The sequence below is a fragment of the Nesoenas mayeri genome (assembly GCF_963082525.1).
Source record: "Nesoenas mayeri genome assembly, chromosome: 2".
Lineage (NCBI taxonomy): Eukaryota > Metazoa > Chordata > Aves > Columbiformes > Columbidae > Nesoenas > Nesoenas mayeri.
Window position 1 is genome coordinate 15331956 of NC_137543.1, and position 19600 is coordinate 15351555.

The 19600-nt window shown below is 37.4% G+C and overlaps 1 protein-coding gene across 1 annotated transcript in view; it reads left to right on the forward strand.

Moving 5' to 3' along the window:
- The first annotated feature begins 1810 nt into the window (after nt 1-1810).
- The window catches only part of TAF2 (TATA-box binding protein associated factor 2), a 61753-nt gene continuing 43963 nt past the window's right edge, over nt 1811-19600 (forward strand). The window contains 9 exon segments of the mRNA XM_080338904.1: nt 1811-2563; nt 4061-4115; nt 4927-5087; nt 12956-13074; nt 14387-14528; nt 15584-15815; nt 16948-17132; nt 17712-17825; nt 18976-19075. Of these exon segments, the coding sequence (XP_080195030.1) occupies nt 2511-2563; nt 4061-4115; nt 4927-5087; nt 12956-13074; nt 14387-14528; nt 15584-15815; nt 16948-17132; nt 17712-17825; nt 18976-19075 (1161 nt within the window). The 5' untranslated portion in view covers nt 1811-2510.

The following is a 19600-nucleotide window of genomic DNA, read 5'->3' on the forward strand; positions in this document are numbered from 1 at the left end:
ACCAGACTGGTTCCTCCTTTTTGCTGTAAATCTTGGCTATCTTGTCTCCTCAAGGTTGCAGCTGGTGCTGTAAAACTTATTATCTCGGCATTTAATGAAGTACTGTTGTTTTTTTTAGCACAATTAGTTACATACAGCTCTAAACTAGATATTAATTATGTGTTTTAAAATGTTCGCTTGTTAGTAGGCCCTTATTATATAGTTGCTTGACCCTTAAAATGTTAGTTTGCTCTATCGATATAACTTCCTAAAAGAGTTTCATAACTTTTTACATAGAACTTAACCACCTTTCCCTTTTCCAAGTTCAGAGTCCGTGCCTCATTTGGTTATACCTGTAAACATTAAACATCTTAGCACGCATCACAACTGCATTTTTCACAAGAGGAAAAAAACTCTATCTCAATTGTGACTCTTAAATGGATGTGTCATCCTTAGAATTTGTTATAGATAAAAAACTGAATAAAGCCTACTTCCTGAGCTCTGCTTACTCTTGCTCACTGATGCAGGATCAATTCACTCTGCTCCACGTTTCTGACATATACAAGCGTGGTGGTTGAGCCGGTTGTGTAGAGACTCAGCTGGCTTCTAACAGCTCCTGCTGGGAATTGCCTCATTTGCTGCCTAGCTTCAACAGCCACGCTCCTTTTCATGGAACCAGAAGGTTCCCTCTCAGGAGAGATCAAGAGTGATGTGAAAGCAAAGCCTTGGAAATAACTTCCATTGCATCATATAATGTTCTGTAGTTGAAATGCACAAGACAATTACTAGTCTTGTGCTCTGTGATACAACACTGTGTATTTACAGTGGTGATTATTTGTGAAACAAGAATTCAAGTATTACATGATTAGAGCTGCATAGTAATACTGAGGTAGTGATTCAGGTTTATCTACATTATTTTTGTATGTGTAATTATTCTGCACGTTCACAGGGCTTCTGATTTTTGTCAGATGTGCAAAATGAGGTGATGCTTTGTAAATGTCAAGAAGTGCTGATGCTGAAATGGCTAACTCCATTAACTGCTGCGATGCAAGCATTTATTTTAGTGTAAAACAGACGAATCAAAACTTGCTTGTGATAGAACAAATTAGGTTACGAAGATGGTGTGTCCTGGCGCTGTAACTAAGATCACTCCATAGCACACCTGGGCTGGGAGGGATGAGGTCAGTGGATCGAATCTCATTTTATGGCACTGTGCCGTATTTCCAGCAGTGCTTTTAGTGTCAAATCCTGGTTTTTTTGATTCAACAGCTGGCTGTGCCCTGAGCCCGGCCCGTCAGTTCAGGTGTCTATGCGCCGTTTGTGCGTTCAAGCAGCTCAAGCGCTCCCCTCCCCCCCGCAAGGCAGCGCCTCCAGAAGGGAGGCTGACGGCACAGGGCGCGGCTGCACTTGAAGTAAACCCCAGACTGTGAGAACCAAACGGTTATTTTATGGGCCTGAGCCGCTATCTGAGGGTTCCAGCCGGAGCCGAGACTCCGGTTGCCCAGACACTCCGCGCATGAGGCGCCTCCACCGCCTGCCCACCGCCCTGCGGCGCCGCGTGCGCATGCGCAAACCGCCGCGCCTGCGCTGGAGGCCCGCCGGGCGCACGCGCACTAGTACGTGACCTGGCCCGTAGTAATGCTTTAGGTTATTTGGGGGGCGGGGGGAATATTTTTTTCTCCCCCTTTTTTTTTTTGTTTTCCCTACGACTGCCTCTGACACAGTCCTTATGCAAAGTAAGATTCCAAAAGCCTTTGTATCCTTAAAGAAATAAACCCCGTTAAACAGGCTGTGACCTTTCAACCGCCAGGGGTCAAAGGTTGCCATCAAAATGGCGGCGGGTGCCGAAGGGCAGAGAGGCGGCGGGGCCCGGCGCCCGCGCTGCTGAGGGGGAGCCTCGCTGGGCCCCACAGCCCGCGCCGTGCCGCGCCGCCCTGCCCTCCATGCCGGCTGGCCCTCGCCCTCTGCCCCGGACCAGAACGAGCCGCGGGAGCCCCCAGCGCAGCCGCCGGCCGGAGCGGCGCCCGCCTCCACAGCGACGATAAGGCCGCGCCGCGGGGGCTCGGCGGCAGCGCCTGCGCTCCCACTCGTGCCCCGGCAGCGCCTCTCTCACCTGTCAGCGGAGGGTGCGGCCCCAGCCGACTGCCCCAGCAGCTGGGACCTGTCGGCTGTACCGGCCCAGCCGCCCCGGCCTTCCTGAGGGGGTAGCTCCCTGTGCCGCCCGGCCATATACGGAGGTTCTGGGGACAGAAACACGAAGCTCCTCTGAACCGGTACCATAGCCCAGTGCAGAGAGGGGCTGTGTGCTGCACGCGTGAAAGGTTATACAGAAATACTGAAGTTTGTTTGTGTTGTACCTATGGTGCTTATTCGAGCTGAAGATGCCTGACTGTTGGGGGTCAAAGATCCACTCTGGAGATGAGTGATGAAATGCGGCTGGACACAGGGAAAACTCGAAGGACCCATCAGGCGGGGATGACGCTGGTGCCAGTCTGACGGTCAGCAGTGTGTGTTTAGTGCCGCTGTTCAGGATGAATAGGAAGAAAGGAGACAAAGGATTTGAGAGCCCAAGACCATATAAATTATAAGTATCATATTTTTTTTTTTAATTGCTCTACATTACATCACTGCACATTTGAAACAGGCCACAGGCTGATTGGTAACTACTTAACTGAGGAGGTTGTAACTATTACTTATGGTGTAGCTTGCACTCAGAAAATGCATGTTGTAGGTGTATGTTTTATTGTGTAAATGGACTTACTCATGGATAGTGAGTCTGTCAACCACACAGTCTCATAAAGATACTGACATGTGCTCTTCAAACATGGTAAATCTCTTCACTTAATTTCTGCATGACAGGCCATGCTACCATGTTTCATTCTTACTGCTGTGTCAAACCCGATTGATGCAAGTACTTTCTTATATATTAAAAAAATGCTTGCATTAGCAGCAAGCAGCTTTGTTAAGCAAATTGTCATTTTTACACATGAATTATTTTGATTGTAAGCAAGCTGTAAACCACTTGGTTGTGGATTTTAGTGGATCTTTATGTATTTCTGCTTATACCTCAATTTCTTTATAAATCTGTAAGACAAATGTGTTTCTAAATAGAATCACTCATGTTATCTTATATGTTTTAATGTGTAAGTAAAGTTTGAATCCATCACTGGCTATTAGATGTTACCATTCTTCTGTAGGAATTTCTATTGAGCTTGCTAAACTGAAGGAAAGTCACTTTTTAATGCACAGGGTACATGAGTATGTATGTATAATGTGTGGCGTGACATAAAAGGTGAATTACTATAAGATTCTATCTGGAGCCGTGAATAGAACTACTGTGAAGTGTGGTAAAGATGCCACTTACTACAGAAAAATATAGAAATAACTTCAAAAATGTTAAAACTTTGAATTATTATTTTATTTTGCATTTTGTAAATCAGAATTTCAATTACTAGGAGTTCTAATATGTCATTCAAGATTTAAATCAATGCATTGGCTTGTTTAAAATACCTATCTTGATTGATATGTAATCATTATTTAAAATAAAAATTCTTATGACATACTAATTGTAAAAGCACATACCATATGTTTTTTCATGTATAGTAACTGCTTACATAAATGATATATGAGAGTCAGCTCGCCAGGTAAATCTTCCACAGGTCTCTAATGGAAAATATTACAGCTGTACCCTGCTTCTAATACTGTACATCACTAAACTGTTAGAAAGCGATTCTGTCCCACTAGTAATATAGTATTTTTACCTACTGTTACGTGATGTTCAAAAGCGATGTTTTCTTCCTATATTACTGGTAATATACATACTGGTATGATACCATACTTTGATTTTATTGGAACTTTTATGACCTTGTATGCAACTGCTATTAATTATATGTTTCAGACCATGTAAGAAATTTAGACCATCATGAGTTCTTCTTATATAAGTATATGCTACATGCAATATTTATCTATATGTACATACATCCTTTGTGAGCTCTCTTTTTTTGAAACTGGGTTAAAATATTATTTTAAATGCTGACATTTTTGCAAAACCTTACCTATTTTATTTTTTTTTTTCCAGCACAACTCACCAGGTAGTTTGTATCAACAACATAAATTTTCAGAGAAAGTCAGTTGTAGTAAGTACTTTTTAATAAAATGTGGAATTAGAAATTAAAAGTCTGGGATTTCTTCATGCTTTTAGAGGGAATAACTGCACACACAAGCTAATTATGTTCTTCAGCTTCTTTGTGTTTTATACTTTCTAATCTGATGCATCTCATAAGTCTGTCATTCCTTGAGATGCATCAAATAAAATATCTTCTAACTGTGAACACTAATCTCTCTAAGGAAAAGCTTTCTAAAAGAAGGTCACTGTATTGTAAATAATATTACAAAGCAATCTGCAAGTCAAAATGGACATTCAACACAATGTTAGCTGGTGGTGGGGATGGGGTTACAGTGTTTTCAAGCTTATATGTGAGTTCACTGGGGCTTTGAAGAGACTTTCATGATTTCAGACCTGAACTCATTGAGGCTTTTTGTGCATTTACATATCTGCCAGAATGGATTCTGCTTTGGTTTTGAAACTCATTGTCTCAAGCTCAGATACCAAAATGTAAAACACAGTAATGAAAAACATGGTGATGCTAGTAGCTTAAAATCTAGTCAGTAGAGGCAGATCATTTCCAGTAAAACAAACATGATTGTCAGTTATTTTGAAGTTTTTTGTTTTGTTCTGTTCCACAGCTGGGAAAATTCACTTGTTAAGTGGTATAAAAGAAAATGTGTTGTAGACATCAAAAAGAGGAAACCCATTTCCATTTTAAATGAAAAATTACGTTTTTTAATCTATGTTTTTCCTGTGAAATGCATTAATAAGAATTTTTAAATCTATATTTCGTGAGTTGTTAAAGATTTTATAGGTGGTTTTGATTTGTTTTTTCATAGGGATATGTGGAACTGACAATATTTCCCACAGTTGCAAACCTGAATAGAATCAAACTGAACAGTAAACAATGCCGGATTTACAGAGTGAGAGTCAACGATTTAGAAGCAGCTTTCATCTATAACGATCCAACGCTGGAGGTTTGTCACCATGAGTCCAAGCAGTAAGTGATGTTTTAAGACTGCAGATGCAATGTCTTCTGTGGCTCTTAAGCATGACCTATTTTACTGTACTGGCAAGTTTTACCTGTTGATTTCCTAATGGTGACATAAGTTTCAGACAGAAACAGTTCTTGCATGGTGACTGTATTTGGGAAAGTATTTTGGCAATAAGTTTGACTCTTATGCTATTCATCTTTATAATTTCTTTTACTAACACTTCTTTGTATTGTTTTGTAAAAGTACCAGAAACTTTTTTGGAAGTACTTTATGGGGAAAAAAGTGGTGGATGCCAGTAGTGTTCTCATTGCTTTAGGGAACTGTCCTTCTCCTGTGTTTTTTTTACCTGGTAAGCAAATACATTTGGTAAAATGTTTCCTCTTTGATGGACTTTGGGTTTATCTATGCCCAACCTTTACACTCATTTATTGTAAAAAAATTTGGTTATGTTATTGCGACAGTGGTGTTTTCTTTATATTCCTGTAGAGCACACTTTGCAGTGCTACAAATACATTCATATGAGAGTTCCACTTGAGAAGATTGACTTCAATTTTGGGTTTTGTTGGATTTTTTTTGAGCTTTCTCTTTTGTTTGTTTTTTACTCCAGTACAGTTAGTCAAATCAGTTTGGTTGCATCAGTATAATATTATTTAGACCAAAACTATTACGTTCTGATAATTTGTCTGGCAAAAATTGTCCCGATTTTTATGATGTGTAATGTCAGATTAGATGATCATTTTTGTTACTTCCTATTTTTAAACCTAAGAATGTTCATATGATATCAGAGTTCTTAGGAATATTTCCCATTTTCCTAATAAGATTGTTTTTCATTTTATTATGTCCCGCCTTACATATAATTAGCATATTACTTTGAAACAAATAATAGGATTAAGGCAAATCATGTGACTGTATCAGGTTGACTATTGGACTACTAAATTAAGATGTTTATTGTTGTCCTTCAGTGATTTGATGTGTCCCCCTTGGACAATGATTGCTCTGAGAGATTTGCCAGCTGAAAAGATGGAGAGGGCTCAGTGATTCTCAAATGATGTAGTGAGATCTGTAAGAGGTCATCCACCCATTGCCTTAATGCCTAGAGCCTTTGAGATGTTTCCTAGACCATCTCAGCTTTTGGGTTAAACCTGACTTGACTTCTCTGACTTTTGTCTGAAAATTAGAGTATTAGAGAACTTCTGTTATTCAGTTACTGAGATTCAAGTGCTACTTTTTATCCTATGTTACACATCCTTGCATTTGAACTGTTTGTTTATGGCAGACACTATATTTCTTTATTCATCACTTATGTAAGAGTTTCAATAATTCAGTTTGCAAATACAATGTTCATTTATATAGGACACTGAATTGGACATCAGAGTTTGGAATTTTTGTTTGAGTCCTGATACTGAACCACTCGAGTCTATTAATTCTGCAATTCCTGTCTCGTTTGTGACTTGATATTTTTATTGTTGCTGCTATTGCTTGGCAAGTCAAACATTCAGAATTCTCATCAGTGAGATTCTAATTGTTCTGAAGAGCTTCCAATCTCAGCTGCTTTCTGTGATTCTGTACTTACTGAATTCTGAATAATTTACAGAAGATGCGACAAAGGAGCAGCATTTCACAGTATCACAGTATCACAGTATGTTTGGGATTGGAAGGGACCTCAAAAGATCATCTAGTCCAATCCCCCTGCTGGAGCAGGAATGCCTAGGTGAGGTCGCACAGGAACGTGTCCAGGTGGGTCTTGAATGTCTCCAGAGAAGGAGACTCCACAACCCCCCTGGGCAGCCTGTTCCAGTGTCTGTCACCCTTACTGAGAAGAAGTTTTTTAGAATTATCAGAGCAATCATTCCATTATGTTAAGAAAGGAGTCAGGAGAGACAACTCTGTCCTTTTGTGGTGAAAGTGAGTTTCTTTGTTCAGTGCCTAGTGCTGTAGTGGAACATCATCCTTTTTTCATATTATCCAGTTTAAGATCAGTGAACGAAACTTGAGAACAGTGCATTTAAAGTCAAATACTGGCTCGTGCTGGACTAAAGTGGCCTGTGGTTTTCACAGGTTTTCACATTGCTATTGAACTTTAATACAAAGTCTCTGTATTTCATAACTCCTGTGTTATTCATAGTTATGAAAGACAGAGGTCACCAAATATTCATAATGAAAAACTAGTATGCCTCGTAATCTCAAAGGCTACGTGGGTTACAAAGTATTGCATGCAATGTGTATTTCTTCCATTGAAATACCCAGTGACAACTGGGTATTGAGCTTGATTGTAGCTGAGTTTTGATTAAATATGGCACCTATGCTCTTAAAGCAGGATTACAAACAGAAATGCTAGATATCTAAAAACTCCAGAATTAGTACCTCAACAAAAAAAAAGAGAAAAATCAGTGGCTTTCCTCTGCCCTTCTTTACAAAGAATTGCTTCTAGAAACAGCAGGCATTTGTAGGAGTCTTTATAGTCCTTGCTCTGCTGGTCATCTTGTCCAAGTTCTCTTTTGTGATGGCAAGTTTAGTGATTAAATCCTTTGTACCCTTGCAACTGAACTAGGTATATCAGTTATTTTGAACAGGACACAGATTAGTTGTCAAGTTTCATTTCTAGTGTTACAGGGGTAGTTCCCTTTTGCATGATTTCCTTTGGTAGTCCATTGAACTAGTAAATGTGAAATTAAGACTGTTCTTGGCAACCTGTTTATTTAAAATAATTTGGTTTATATCTTTATTCTTTCCTGGAGTATGAAGCAAATAAAGAAACAGTTCAAGTTTTAAGGTTGTACATGCAAATACTTTCTTGCTTTTGATGATACTTTTGGCTTCCTTAAATGTAGGTTTCTGAAAGAATATGTGAAGTATGTAGAAAAAGTTGTTTATTTAATGGACTCTTTATTTAATTAATGGACTCTTTCATACCTTTTTTCTCAGAGGTAAAATATTGTAAAGACTTCTTACTCCTTTAACAACAGAATTCAATTAAAAATGGAAAATTCTGTGTTTAAAGCCACTTTAATTATGTGTGACTTGAGAGTTTGTTCGCTGATATGAGATGAAGGTCAAGTGATGTAGTTAATTGTTTCTTGTTTATGTTGTGCAAATTTTGACATGCAAGGAAACATAGTTAAAAGAGGTTTGAGAAAGTAAAGATTAAACAGAGTTTTATCTGTGAAATACAAGCAGTGCCAGCTGAAATTGTTTCTGTCTGACCATGATGTTCTCTGCAAGTTCTTGGTTGAGATCTTCTGCCAGATCAGATCTTTGTGTTCTGAATTTGAACATTCAACTTCTCTTTAGTTCAAGTAATATTTTCAGGTTTTATCATCTGTTGATGGCAAAAATCACTGATTTGTGGTCTCTCTTGTTTCACATTTTCATTTTTGCAGAAGCTGAAATAACTGTTTTTCATCTTGTGTATTGTCACTTCTGCTGAATGACAAAAAACCCTCACTAAAATGAAATTAAATATCAGTGTATTTTGTAGGAAATGTTAGAAACCTTTAGGTCATGGATTAAATATATTTTCAGCTTTTATGCCAGTTTGTCCGTTGGTCCCAAACCATAATTTCAGGTAACAACTAAAAGAATTTTAGAAGTTTTATCTAAAAATAAAGTCGATCTTCCATGTTATAATTTTCTCTTGAGGCTTCAGGATATTATAACTTTTTTTATATTGAAATAGGGGGATGAACTTATGTAATGCAGTCACTATCTCCCTGACTGAGCAAGCACCTGTAATGTGTATCAGTGGTGTAAGGTATAAATCAATTCACATAGTTTTACTATGTGTACACAAGGTGGCAGAGAATCCTATTGTCCTCATACTTTTAAGGAAGGAATTGAAATCTCGCAAAGACTCAAAATAGTGTTGGAGAATTTCTGTCTGGGTCTTCTCTTAGGGCTGTTGTTGTTGAGTGTTAGAGCCTCCTCTGTCCTCCTCATCTTCACTCTTTTGCTCGTAAATTGTTGATTTCTCGATTCTGTCAACATAAGGGAAGTGGGATTTATTTTTTTGGGCTATAGTATGCAGAAATCCACAGCATGTGTTCTGACTACTGAGACAAGTGCTTGTATCTCAGCCCCTTTTATGTTAAAGCGGACAAAGGAGAATTGTTTTCTTAGTCCTATGAGTAAGATTGTAAGCTGTCAGCCACAGCAAAAGTTTGGAGTTTTGTTCCAGTGGTTTGATCTGTGATAAGTGAAGTTTGTGATGATTCTGCTGTTGCCTGGTTATGTGCTTCACATGTTTGTGTGATAACTGTGGTGCAGGGTTGAGGAGCTATTGCATTTTATTGTTATTTCTGTGTAAAGGAAGATAACATTTTTGTGTTTTTGTATAGCTAGCTAATGTGCACATAGTGCTCTCCTGTGCACAGGTACTCTATTCACTGTAATTTTAGACTTCAGCAGTGTATACTTGTTCATTCACTAGTTCAGCTTTTCCCTTTTTCTCCTTTTTTTGTTTTTTTCCTCATGACAAGCAGCAGTAAGCTGTGAGAGAGGGCAATGTGGTAACTTAGGACATGTCCTGCAGCGTTCTGTTTTCTGGGAAGTCAGTGGTCAAGCCTTTCGCCTACGCACAAGCCAGAAAAAATACCAATGGACTGAGCATGTGTTATTTTGCTGCAATAAATAACCTTCTTCTCCACTGGTACGATGCTTATCTAGTTCTAATTTCATAATAGACTTTATTAGGAATAAACAGAGGTATAAAGAACTTTTGAAGAAAGAGATGCGAAAGCCCTTAACCTTGGGAAAAAATGAAAATCAGTTTTTTCAGTGTGCCAAGGATTCAGATTGTTGCCTTATTAATAAATTGCCTATAAGTGTACATATTCTATATAGCGTATTTTATAGATATATAATATATGCTATATATATTGGGGTTGGACTCCATGTGCAAGTTGTAGCTGGGAAGCAAAGTAGAATAGTAAAACAATTACAGGTAATGAGTAATGAATTACATGTAGATCAATGAACTTATTTTGCCAAGTTGATGTTAAATACTGTAGGAAGAAAGTAGTTTATATGTTTGGACTGTGTAACAGTTAAGTAGTACCGCTGCAGCTAGTAGTGGGAGATGATGTGGAAAGCTGACATTGAGGTGTTTGGAATCAATAGGTAGCTTTAAGAAATAAGTCTCTACAGGATTGCTTGTTTCTAGTGAGTCGAAAAGCATGCACTTGGGCTGTAATGAAGTGTTTTGCATGAATTCTGATAATAAGATGTATCTCTACCAGCAAAAAACATGAGTGCATATTACTTTTTCATTGTCAATCTACACTTAGTGTTAGAAAAAATTATCTTTGTTCCCTGTGCTGTAAATTTTGGCATGTGTTCTGTTTTTGTTAAAATGGCCATATTGTTTATTGAGAATAGTTCAACCTATGAAAAAATTAAGCTGTGGTACTAAGCCTTTAATGGATTCCTTTTACAATGAATCACTCATTTGAATTGGAACATTTCACAAAAATAGAAATATCAGAATAGACTGTTTTCCATAAAATGTTACGCCCTGTGGAGTCTACCTTCCTTTCTATAAAATCATAACCTTTTCCTGTCTATGAACCCATTGATGTTTAAAATGGAACCATAAGCTCATCACAATCCTTAAACTTGGAAAAAATTCTCACTGATGTATTAGAAAGGGATCCGCCATCAGTAATTGTGAATTTTCAGAATGGGTTTAGATTAAAATGAAAAAACTCTGATACTTTACAGTGTAACAGAAAGTTACTGTTTTTTTCTGCTGCTAGTTTCTTTAATTACTAAGGTAGTTTTTAGTTATCCAGTGGTTTTTGTTGTTAAAGAAAGTTTTTGCAATGGTATTTGCTTGCCTTCTGAGGATGCCATTTGAAGAAAACTTGAAGCAACATTGGTTGGGGTGGTTATGATCCACTGACAGTCTCCCATGCCTCAGTAGTGCTTCTTTCACCCCTCAGTTTGTCAGATCAGGGAGCTAAACCAAGTCAGAGCTGTCTTCAGGAAAATACTTTATTTCGCACTTTCAGCAGTATCACCACAGGGACGGATGAACAGTAGTCACCTTAATGAGCGAGGGAGCAGGAATGTGTGGCTGAGATGAGGAGACAGCACATCAGCTGGAATTTAAGTTGGTTTGAATTGTTCTGGAACCATACCCCAAGTCACAATGTATTCCAGTGTATCCCTCATGCTTTTAAAATGTGTTGGCATTATATCCTATCTTTAGGTACACTTCAGCTATGGAAAAGGAAAAAATGAATATGTATTAAAATGTGGAATTTGGGTGTTTCTATGCTTGTATTCTCCCATTTACTGTTCACATCCTATTTTCAGAAGCTTCCAAGCAAAGTAGACGAATTTACTGCTCCCAACATTCTCAGTCTTGGTATTGGTGCCAGGGAATTTGTGCGCTATTATTGCCAAAGATCAAGAATTACATGAAAATATGTTCTCAATGTATTTCAGTATTTTGGCTAAGTTTTTTAGATGTGGAAGGCTAGGAACATAAGCATGGTGTTTGGCATACCAAGACTTATAGGGTGATCCTGGCATGGTTAATTACCCTCCATTCTTCCACGCAAGGCACTGTAATTTGGGTTGAATGCTATTTTCTCTGTGGGTGGTGAATAGAGAATGGTTAGATGAAAGTAAAGTCCTGAAATGAGATCATGTCTGCTTTGTGTGGACTTGAGATTCCATAGAAGAGTGGTGTCCACAGCCAAAAGTGATTTTACCCTGTTGTGGTGTAGATAACTTTGTGCTTGATTGCGGCTCTGCTCTCGCAGTCATTGGATTCATCAGTGGTACCTAAATGCTCCAAATTCTGGAAAAAAGGTGATTGGTAGTTCAAACACTTTCTCTTCAGGTACAGAATTGCGCAAGCTTTTGAAGAACTTGGTGTACTACAAGATTAGAACTAAGGTGCTTCTTCCATGTTTTGCAGAGTTTAAAAATACATTTTGAAAAAGTATAAAAGCTGTAGTGTAAAGCTGCAAAACCAAGGTTATTTTTGAACTTGACTGGTCATTCCTCCAGTATCTGAACATAACCACATTAAATATTAAGAAGATAACATTCTGCTCATAGTTGTTGTAACAGCAGACACTTGCATGTTGCTGCACATTTCAGTAACAAAGAGCTAATCTAAGCCATAACTGAAGTAATGATATTACTTTGGAATGAAATGTGCAGCCAATTAGCAGGTAATATATAGTAGCTCAAACAGCTCAGATCTGGTTAGAAAAAATTATGTCTGCATTCTAAATAAACAAATGATGGTATTATTTTAATAAAATGTTTCTAGGGACTAAAAAATACAATATGTATTTCTGTGGTTTAGTATATTAAAGCCCAAACTCTAGCATCTACTATTTTATGTGATATTTAAAAGAGCATAAAATATAACTGTTCCTATCTATCAAGCTAAGAGGGAGACAAATACCCTCACCAAGCCAAAATCTTACTACATTTGGAAAAGGAACATTAAAGCAAAACTGCAATATACAAGAAGAGAGATCTTCAAGACAGATATTTAGAATAAACATACAAACTTGATCCAAAATTTTCCAAAACAATAATTTTAATTGATCTTCCAGTAAGCATAAATATTACTCTGAGAAGTAAAGAGCACTGAGCATTTCTCATTTAAATTACTGAGGATTATTGCTGCTTGAGTCTTTTTGATCATGAATCATTTCCGTAGGAGCCTATGTTTAAGTTCTGGTTTTTGCAATCTAATCTTTACTGCTCCTTTTCCCTTTCACTCCCTTAAAAACACAACAAAATACTTGGTTGAACATGCACTGTGAAATTCAGTATAGAAATCCTATAACTTCAGAAGTTGTCTTTTGTAGTTCAGCATGTACTTTAAGAATTAACTGGATATTTCTGACAGGAGGAATCTCAACTATTTTTCCAACGCCTATGCTGCTGCAGTCAGTGCCGTGGACCCAGATGCTGGAAATGGAGAACTCTGCATTAAGGTCCCCTCGGAGTTGTGGAAACATGTTGATGGTAAAGAGACCATATTGAAAGCTTCGTTTAGGATGACATAGAGTTGTTAGCTCTGAGTTTGCACAGGAAGAAAGTAGCTTTAAATACATAGAAATAGTACGATATTATGAAGTAGTGGTTACTGTTTCCTTTTTCTTCACCTATATCTTTCCAGCTGAAGTCTGAAAAACACCTTTACACTTCTTGGTAATATGGAGAAATGGTTGTGAAGTTTCTCAACACCCTTGACAAGCAAAATCTTGGGTGGTCATAAGCACAGGATGTGGGTGTAATGGAGTATGTTGGGTGCTAAATTATAGCTGTTTGAAGCTGTTTATGGTATACATGAACCAACAAAATAATTTACAAGGATATGCCTATATATGTATTGTTTAAAAAGCTGTATTAATTTTTTCCCATCTCATTTTGAAGAATGATTTTTTCAAAATTGATTTGATAGTGAAAAGTAGACTACTTTATAAACTGGTAGACTAAATCCTGGAATGAGTGACTTTTTCAATAAATTACCCTCCAACATTGTTTATTTTCTTATGTGGATTTTATTAGTTTCTTGTATTGGTTTTCTTACATGGTTTTGTCAGTGATACCCATGAAAGAAAAAACAGCTGTATCATGAAGCCGGCTCACACAGTGTTGTCAGATACACCTTCATGAGAAAGACTTTTGTTTATTTTAGTATTTGTTTAAGTTCCTGTTGTGTTACTTGCAAGCCTAGAAGGGAAAATATTCAAACAGGTGTAATTTTATTTTCAAAGTTTGATTACTAAAATATGGTGAAACTTGTTGGATGAATTTCACTGTGTGCTTCAATTTTTTTCTCCTATCAGCCTATTCACAGGTGAGATTTCTGTGAAGCCAAACCAAAGCAAAGACATTTTAGTAGCAGGAAAAGCTTTAACTATAGTAAGAGATTTTAGGAAACTGCAAATGACAATAACACATCTTTTAAGAACGTGCCTGTTACATGCAGTTTTTGTAGGAAATTATTTCAGCAAGGTACAAAGGAGATCATGGTTAGGGTGCAATCAGTGTATAAAGATTCTTTACTATTGGGGAGTTGGAAGATGAAATGTAACTGCAGTTGCAGTTTTTATTAATTATCACAGGATATGAACTTATAATAATCTTTAAGTTAAGAGGTCTCAGTTTTGTAAGCTGCTGAGCTGTGCTTTGTAAGTGAACGTGGGCACCCATGAGAATGAAGTAAACACATAACCTTGAAAGACCAAGAGTCCAAAACGTAATGACTCTTCTGAAATAACGTTCATATAAGTTATATGTATTTACTCTAATTTTGGTCTTGGTGCTGCAGAGCTAAAAGTCCTGAAGGTGCATATAAACTTTTCTCTGGACCAGCCAAAAGGAGGCCTTCATTTCGTGGTACCCAACATGGAGGGCAGCATGGCAGAAAGAGGGGCTCATGTCTTTTCATGTGGTTATCAAAATTCTACAAGGTAAGAAAACTATCTTTATCCTGTTTAATATCAGAGTGTAGGAAATACATATAATTTCTTTGAATTCTTGCAAGTTTGAAGACTTCTTAAACTTCAGTTGTACTTGTAAGAAGCTTACCAATGTGAAGTAGCATAATGATTAGTGTTTAGAATTTCTTTATAGCTCACCGGCAGGTAATGGCAAAGAAACTTGTAGTGCTTTATAAAATTAAACATATAGTAGGAGTCAGTAAGTCAAGTAGGAGTCAGTAGGGGAAAGGGACCTGGGGTCCTGGTGGTCAGCAGGATGACCATGAGCCAGCACTGTGCCCTTGTGGCCAGGAAGGCCAATGGCATCCTGAGGTTTATTAGAAGGGAGGTGGTTAGTAGGTTGAGGAAGGTTCTCCTTTCCCTCTACTCTGCCCTGGTGAGACCACATCTGGAATATTGTGTCCAGTTCTGGGTCCCTCAGTTCAAGAAGGACAGGGAGAGAGTCCAGCGCAGGGTAACAAAGATGATGAAGGCTGTGGAGCATCTCCCTTATGAGGAAAGGCTGAGAGAGCTGGGGCTCTCTAGCTTGGAGAAGAGGAGACTGAGGGGTGATCTCATTGATGTTTATGAATATGTAAAGGGTGAGTGTCATGAGGATGGAGCCAGGCTCTTCTCGGTGACAACCAATGATAGGACAAGGGATAATGGGTTAAAGCTGGAACATAGGAGGTTCCACTTGAATATGAGAAGAAACTTCTTCTCAGTGAGGGTGACAGACACTGGAACAGGCTGCCCAGGGGGGTTGTGGAGTTTCCTTGTCTGGAGACATTCAAAACCCGCCTGGACACATTCTTGTGTAACCTCATCTGGGTGTTCCTGCTCTAGTAGGGGATTGGACTAGATGATCTTTCAAGGTCCCTTCCAATCCCTAATGTTCTGTGATTCAAAGTATTTAAGAATATAGTTTGGAACTTGAGAGAAAAATCATCTGTGAAAAAGACAGTATAATTGTGAAGTATAATTGTGAAGTATAATTGTGAAGTATAATTGTTAACCATTTTTTCCCCCACTCATAACTTCCCTAGATTTTGGTTTCCTTGTGTTGATTCTCATTCTGAGCTGTGTACCTGGAAACTTGAGTATACTGTAGATGCTGCAATGGTGGCTGTTTCAAATGGAGATTTGGTGGAAACTGTATATACCCATGATATGAGAAAGAAGACTTTTCATTACATGCTGACTATTCCAACTGCAGCTTCTAACATCTCCTTGGCAATAGGACCTTTTGAAATCCTTGTTGATCCATACATGCATGAGGTAATAATCTTCATAGAGGCCTCCCCTTTTTTTTTGTGAAGAATTAGTGACAATTTTTATGTTGTGACCCAGCATATATTGGTCAAATATGAGTATGTCTAGATACGACCTCCATTAATATAGTTATATGATAAAAGTTATCTAGTGATGCCTGTACATAAATTTATATCCGAAGTAAAGCCTTTGAATGACCAATAATTCTATTTATGCCTGATTTTTGTGGGCTAATTTAGTTGGAGATGGTAAAAGCATATTTCTCAAAATAGCTTTAAACCCATCATGTTGCTGATAGTAGATGAAAATTATTGCTACACAGTTGAGTAATCTTTTGAAGTAAATTTGACTTTGAGTTTTTATTCTTAACAGATTGTTGCCATAATGTTGAAATCCATCAGTGTATATTTACATCTGTAGTTTCAGATTGGGAAAGGATGAGCTTGGCAGGCAGGTGAAGTTACAGTTTAGCATAAAGACTGGTCTATATAATCTTCTTTTGAAAGCATGATGGAAAAATACTGGGGAATAGCTATATTTTACTTGATCCAAAGGCAGATGTTGGATTTTAGCCCTCAGCAGTGGTATTCTGTTGACTTTTACTGGTGGGACACACTCTACAGAGCTGACTTGAAGTATATATCATTCTCAACTTGGTTCCTGTGTCACTGATGAAGTCAGTACTGTTGGCCGCATCCTAAGTTTGTGGCAAAAACCAGTAATATCAAAGGTCACTTGTAGTTTTAGCTGTAACAAGCCTTCTAAACTGCTTGATTAATTTGAGAATAGCTAATTCTTTACTGCATGAAAGAAAAATAGTATCTCCAAAAGACATTTGATTGCAAAATCAAAGGAAAATATCATGTGTTTTTAAATGAAAGACATCACCAGGTAAACATTGTTATTGTGCATCGTCTGCTAAAACCTTATTTTCCTGTTGTTGCTCTCACAATTAAGATGGGCATCCTGGTGCACCTTTCTGCCATGATATCACAGCTTGAAAATTCTTTTTTTCTGATAAATTTTCAGCAGCTGTATTTTTTTGTGTTGTAGGTCTTTTTCTGTTATTTAAATCCATAAATATCAATTATATTATATATATTCATCAGCCTTGTACCAAATTTTCCTTTGTTTGTAGGTGACTCACTTTTGCTTACCACAACTTCTCCCATTGCTCAAACATACCACGTCATACCTTCATGAGGTGTTTGAATTCTATGAGGAGATTCTTACCTGCCGCTATCCGTACTCTTGCTTTAAGACTGTTTTTATAGATGAAGCTTATGTTGAAGTAGCTGCTTATGCATCCATGAGTATTTTCAGGTTCGTATCTGAGAAAATTACACATTCTAAATCCACAGACTCAGAAGCTCTAGATCCAAGACTGTTCAGAAATACAGGAAGGTCTTATTATTTTTATAGCCTGAGCTTTGGGCTCTCTAAGTTTGAAAAAGGCTGGCTTTCGTTGACATTACAGGCTTTTAACACCATGTCCAATTTAATCTCTTATAAAGATGTTGAATTTGTATCTTCTTTAAGAAAAAGTTGGCAATGGTTTTCTTCCTCAATTAGAAACAACATGCATTAAATATTTTAAGATCATATCAAGTGCAGAAGTTTGATTATGTTTTATTTTTCTTCAGCTAGGGCAGGATACCAGGAATCCAAAAGAGTTTCACCAGTTAAAACAAACTACTTTGGCTTTACACAGATAATAGTATATAGACCATAATAGCAGGAGATCTGCCTGGATTAAGAATATTAAAAAAGAGATGTTACTATCTCGTTGCAAAACCAGTGAAGGAATTATTTTATTTGTTTTGGATTTTAAAGCAAGGTGTCTATTTTATTTCTTTGGAGCTGGTGCTCATATTGTGTTATTTTCTTTTTATGGGGGTCCAGCACAAATCTCTTACACAGCGCAATGATTATAGATGAAACTCCACTGACCAGGAGGTGCTTAGCACAGGCCCTGGCCCAGCAGTTCTTTGGATGTTTTATATCCAGAATGTCCTGGTAAGTATTTTACTATTGTACTCTCTAGAAAATGGGGACAATCTAAGAAACTCAAGTTTGGATGTTACATTTTATTGGAAGAATAAGTGAAACAATAACTGTAGAAGAAAGGAAAAAAAATCCAGCTCAGTAAATAAAAAATAAATGAAAATCCATGGGTACTTTTTTGTTTGAAAGGAGAATGTGACATATAAAGATTCCAAAGACTGTAGAGATTGAACATGTCTTCTCTCAGAAATGTTGTAATGTGCTTTGGCACTTGGCAGTTTTAAAAGGGAGACTCTTTTGTATCATCAGTCAATTTGTGTCAGAAGTTTTGGATGAAGAAGTGTAGTCTGCATAGGAAGTACTTGTGGAGCACAGAACTAATAAATTATGCAGAAGTTTAGGGAGAATTGGTGTCAAATGGGCAAATTCATTGGGGTAGTAAGCTGCCTATAATGCCAGCTCTCAGAAAATCTCCCCCAGCTGGCTCTTGCCATGTTTTTTTTAAATGTTTTAAAATTGATGTTTGTACTAGTTTAATTTCTCTTGTTCTCTTCCTCATTTCTAGCCTAGTTCCATGGTGAAAGCAATTTTTTTTCCTCACTCATAGTGACTCTCTGTTTTTGTGTCTTTATTTTATTTACTTCATCATACCCTGTATGTCATTCTTACACTAGAATTCTAGTTCATTATCATTTTGTACTTTTCATTCATATGTTTGTCTCTTAGAACATGACTCTTGGAATAAGTGTTTAAATGGGTGTCCACCAAATTGTGACACAGGGATTTTGTCTGTTTAATGTCCAAATTTTCTGCATTGCATTGAGATGTTTACCAATAAATTAATCATATAGATTAGCAGTTGTTTTAACTTTAGCATCAATTTTCACTATTTTGTTGGTACTTTTTCAGCTAAGATAGTTTGGTTTTATATTTTAATCTGGGCTTCTTTGGTAAAAGTTCAGTTTTCACTGGCTTTTCAGTTTCATCGGTCCCATTCAGGTGCCAAGTTACATAAATTGGTTTGCAGCTCATCAGACTCCTGTTGACTTAGAGAAGTTATATAACCTGCTGAAATTTGTGGCTATTTTGAGCTATTCAGAAATGCCATCCCTTACAAAATACCTTCTGAAGTGCTATAATTCATGCTTCTTTCTTATTATAGGTCAGATGAATGGGTGCTAAAGGGAATCTCTGGTTATATTTATGGCCTTTGGATGAAAAAAACCTTTGGTGTTAATGAGTATCGCCACTGGATTAAACAGGTAACAACATACCAGTAGTATTTTCTACATCTTTCAGCCATTTTACATCAAAGAAGATGCAATATAAAGCCAGAATATAGTATAGTTTGGCATTGCAATCTAAAGAAATGTTTATTAGTGACAAAACTTAGACCTGAAATATTTTTACTGCTTGCTGCAGGGAAGAACACCAAACATACTAACCAAAATATGTTTCTGTGGCTGCCTTATGAATAACCATTTTCATTGCCTCTCTCTGCAGTTAGTTTTCCTCTTTTTGTTTGAGCTTTTGCACAAAAACAGAAAAGTCAACAAATATTTTACTTTTTTAACACTTCAAATAGAATACAAGATTCTGAAGGAAATATATTTGGTGAAATTATCATACTGTGCTGGCTATCCATATAGCTCAGAAAGGGCTTCAGTGTTAGCATGGATCAATAGTGGTCAGTTATGTTTTAAGTATCATTTAAGTACTAAATGAAGTAATGAAACAGTAAAAAATCCCAGTTGAAGGGATTTATTTTCTTGGAAATGTAATGTATG